Genomic DNA, 4,461 nt, shown 5'->3' on the forward strand with positions numbered 1-4,461 from the left:
TGATGTATACAACTTTTACCCACCATTTTTCCTCAGTCATACCTACATACCATAATGGTATGATACCAAAACCCTAACGGGAAGGATTGTGCCTGATGTTCATATGATGAAATCATAATCTTTCAGTCAGTTTAATTGAAGTCTGGAGCTGGCATGTCAGTTAACTGCTAGTAGTCTGTTGTTATTTATGTATTATTGTCATTTTGTTTATTTTCTTTGGTTACATTTTCTGACATCAGACTCGGACTTCTCTTGAACTGAATTTTAATGTGCGTATTGTTATGCGTTTACTTTTCTACATTGGTTAGAGGTATAGAGGGAGGGTTGAGATCTCACAAACATGTTTAACCCCGCCGCATTTTTGCGCCTGTCCCAAGTCAGGAGCCTCTGGCCATTGTTGGTCTTGTATTATTTTAATTTTAGTTTCTTGTTTACAATTTGGAAATTAGTATGGCGTTCATTATAACTGAACTAGTATATATTTGTTTAGGGGCCAGCTGAAGGACGCCTCCGGGTGCTGGAATTTCTCGCTACATTGAAGACCTGTTGGTGACCTTCTGCTGTTATTTTTTTATTTGGTCGGGTTGTTGTCTCTTTGACACATTCCCCATTTCCGTTCTCAATTTTATATTCTTGTTCAAACTTTTGTGTATATTTTTTCAGTTGCGTGTGTATATGTGTTCTATAACTGGTATGAGGGAGACTGTGATAATTCTCTACATTTTGTGTATTGTTTCAGTTGCGTGGGTATATGTGTACTATAACTGGTATGAGGGAGACTGTGATAATTCTCTACATTTTGTGTATATTGTTTCAGTTGCGTGTGTATATGTGTACTATAACTGGTTTGAGGGAGACTGTGATAATTCTCTTCATTTTGTGTGCAAGAGAATTGGTAAGTACATTAAAGTTTTGTCTTCTGTTGGATCTAGACTCCTTTACCCAAACGTTTACCTAATCGTAAACTGCGACAACTCGTTACTAACTACCGTATCAGATGACACACTGGAGTTATGCTCAAGCGCTTATCTAGTAAAACGAAATTACAGTTGATTAAAACAACAACAACAAAAAAAAGATAAATGTTTTCTATATTTCGAAATCAATTGAAAAACTAGATGGGATAAAAAAAACTTTCACTCGAAGTTCACCTTGATCAGCCCTTCATCTATATCACATACAAGATCTTAGAACAACAACTTAAAAAATGCTATAAAAACAAATTGCAGTTAGGTGTGCCATGGTTGCACACTATTGCAAATTTGAAATATTTTTGTCAAATTTTGCATTGAATGACATCGCTGAACAAAATGCTAGTAATTTATACCCAAAGTATAATACTAGTACATATTCAGAATTTTCTTAAAACAGTCAAACTGTTAATTTTAGATTATCTTCAGGCGTTAATTGATTGAAGTATTTAAAAAAAAAATAGGGTTTGCACATTGGGCTGAGAAACTATCATTCAAGACTAGATTAAAAGACCAGTTATGGAAGAATACTAAACCTCTTTACTGATGTGAATTTACATGTAGTTAATATTCCTTTTCATCAATATCATATCGGTTAGAGGTGATTGGATCTTATCTATAGTTCTAATCTTATACATTTTTAATCTTGACACCTTTTTAGTATATTTATATAGAAAGAGAAAGAAAATATTAGAATTCATTGACCCTATAAAAGTGTCTGCATCTTTTAAATATTTTTCAGCTGCAAATTCAAGTCAGATGTGTATCACAACATCGCCATTACCAACAACAATAATTACGACTTCCTCGAACACCATCAAACATTCCAGCTCTCAATTTACTGGTAACGTACAAACAACTGAATCTGAAGTGAAAAACACCAACCAAGAATATACCAGCGACGAACTTACAACGGATTCACTGCGAAGAACTTCTAAACAAATAACACCCACTATACATAAATCCACAGAAGGTATACTAATTGAGCTTGATATTTGCTCTTAAACAGTTCATCAGAAGTCTTCACATCACATTCAAGATTTTCAAAAAATCATATAAAAAAACCACCCTGGAAGCAGATGATATACATTGTTTTCTAATATCGTATATAAATAAACCATAAACATCAGGCGTAAAGTTTTGTACGGCAGAAGTCAGACGGGCGTTTCGTCTACCAAAGAACCATCAGTGACAATCGAAACAAGTTAAAAGAATAATTAGATTACGAAGTTAAAGAGCATTAGGGTCCCAAAATTCTAAAAGGTATTGCCAAAATACAGATAAGTTCTATTCCTTGTGTAAAAAGTCTCTAGTATTTAAAAAGAAATATTTTTTGTTTAAAAGAGTAATTTATGGTTTTGACCTTAACAGCACAGGTGATGACTACTTGGTTGATGAGCGTATTGTTTTATTTTCGGCTTTGGATTTTTAAGACAATTGATATAGATAAATCAAATCATTATGCACTTAATATCTTCGTTCGTGCATGTAGATTTATCTTGTGTTTGAAATGCTGTAACTATTTTATTTACATCATTTAATGAATACTATTACTTTGTGTTCTGTTTTGACCCGACTTTCTGATAACATTTTGATTCATCTATCCCAAGATATGAATATAATAAATATGCAAATTTGTTTGTGTTTACAGAAAATATGAAAAATTCACAACAAACAACTTTATCTCACGGAAAGACAGATAACATATTGTCGGAAGAAGAACTATCAACAAACAGCTTGTCATCAAAGAAAGATCAACCCCAAACAAGGTCAACTACTGTCAAAATAAAATCGTCAACTAAGAAACCGGCTCCACTTTTACCACACGAGATCGACGAAAAGGTCCAAGAAATTGTCAAAAACCTGAAGATTTACAACTTACCTAAGCGATCGGCTAGAGAGGCACCAGGAGGAGAGGCTATCGGGGCTGTAGCTTTGTTTATCCTGATTGGTATTTTAGGCGGAATTGTCCTGCTGGATCTAGTCACTATACAGAATCATCTGAAATTGTTCATGCGGAACATCAGACGTAGACCTTATAAAGCCAAGAAAAAGAATATTGAACAACCTGACGATTCGTCGGCTTCGGCAATTTCAGAAGAAACATATCGGCGAACAGTTTGAGAATTACCTATTTACAAGGAAATTGCCCATTTATACACTATATATTGTTTATGGCTTGTTTTGTAAAGAAGACATTATTTTCTAAATATAAGATTCCAATTAATCTCCGAATAAATATTACTCCTTCATACCTTTTTCCGCATCCTAGATATTAGGGATAATACTATACAGATTTGATTGATATCTGTGTTTAAGCAAGCAATGAAAGTTATTATTCTATAGTATCGTGTAGCAGTAATATGAACTCGTGTCTGACCAAGTAGAGTTCCAAAAAGTAACGGCAGGTGGTCGAGTAGAGATCGGATAATGTAATGGTCAGTCCTCTAGCTGTATAAACTGTACAAACAATTAAAAGATTGGCTGTTCTTTTACTAGAAGGTTGGTGACCTTCTGTTGTTGTTTTTTTCCATGGTCGGGTTGTTGTCTCTTTGACACATTCCCCATTTCTATTCTCAATTTTATTTTCAAATTTTAAAAAGTTTGTAAAAAAGATACACAAGAAAAAAATCAATCATAAAGTGTGAAAACAAACTGTCACAGCCATGGCGAAAAAAACGAAAAACGACGATACGAAAAACACCAGTCCAAATAACACAACCTTGAAAACTAAAATTCCCCAAAATAACAAACCTTAATACTATGATGTTTTAATACTGAAATTAAACACACTCGATCAACATTCGACTATACTTAGACCTCTTTACGATTAAGTCGATCTGGTCTGTTCGAGATAGGATTAATACCGAATATACATAAATGTAGTTGATTTAGTCACGCTAGTCGAGTAAAGATCGTTTAAAGATAACGAATTGGTCGTTAAAATCGAATGAATGTTCCATTAGTCGTGTTGAAGATCGCAAGTTGTTGTAAAGGAGTCGTGAATATGCGAATTTGAATCTTGTACGGTCGGATATATAGCGATCGGGTAAAAGTCGTAAACAAGTCCAATCAGGAATTTGATTACGCTGTCATGGAAATTGTGGCACTCTTTATCTTCAAGTTAGTCGGCATTGTGAAGAAGAATGGCGTTCACACAGTGCCGATTGTGGCTCCCATTTGGGACCAGCTAGCGCTTAAAGGCAAAGAGTCGGATAACTTTCCTCATTGATCTTGAATATCAATCTGGTTCTATTTTACTAAAATAAGCAGAGAAACATGGTTGATGAATTTTGCACTTGCAAGTGAATAATTGGACCTCATTGAATACGTATTCATGTGACCTTCAATTCAACACCTAGCTGGAGATAGGTTACCGATGTATTCAAATTTAGAATTGTAAGGGTTTCGCAGAACCTAGTATCTCGCCTACTTTAGCTGTTAGTCACAGGCTGAACAAAAATGGAGGAAAATATCAAAATTTTGACTA

The 4,461-nt window shown here is 34.4% G+C and overlaps 1 protein-coding gene across 1 annotated transcript; it reads left to right on the plus strand.

Annotated features, from left to right (window-relative positions):
* Nucleotides 1-626: 626 nt before the first annotated feature.
* On the plus strand, nt 627-3,196 carry LOC134723570 (uncharacterized). Its single transcript, XM_063587146.1, has 3 exons — nt 627-895; nt 1,714-1,944; nt 2,623-3,196. Exons 1-3 carry the CDS (start codon nt 676-678, stop codon nt 3,093-3,095), a joined length of 924 nt encoding a protein of 307 aa, XP_063443216.1. The 5' UTR covers nt 627-675; the 3' UTR covers nt 3,096-3,196.
* Nucleotides 3,197-4,461: the final 1,265 nt, after the last annotated feature.

This window comes from Mytilus trossulus, chromosome 6 (genome assembly GCF_036588685.1).
Source record: "Mytilus trossulus isolate FHL-02 chromosome 6, PNRI_Mtr1.1.1.hap1, whole genome shotgun sequence".
NCBI lineage: Eukaryota > Metazoa > Mollusca > Bivalvia > Mytilida > Mytilidae > Mytilus > Mytilus trossulus.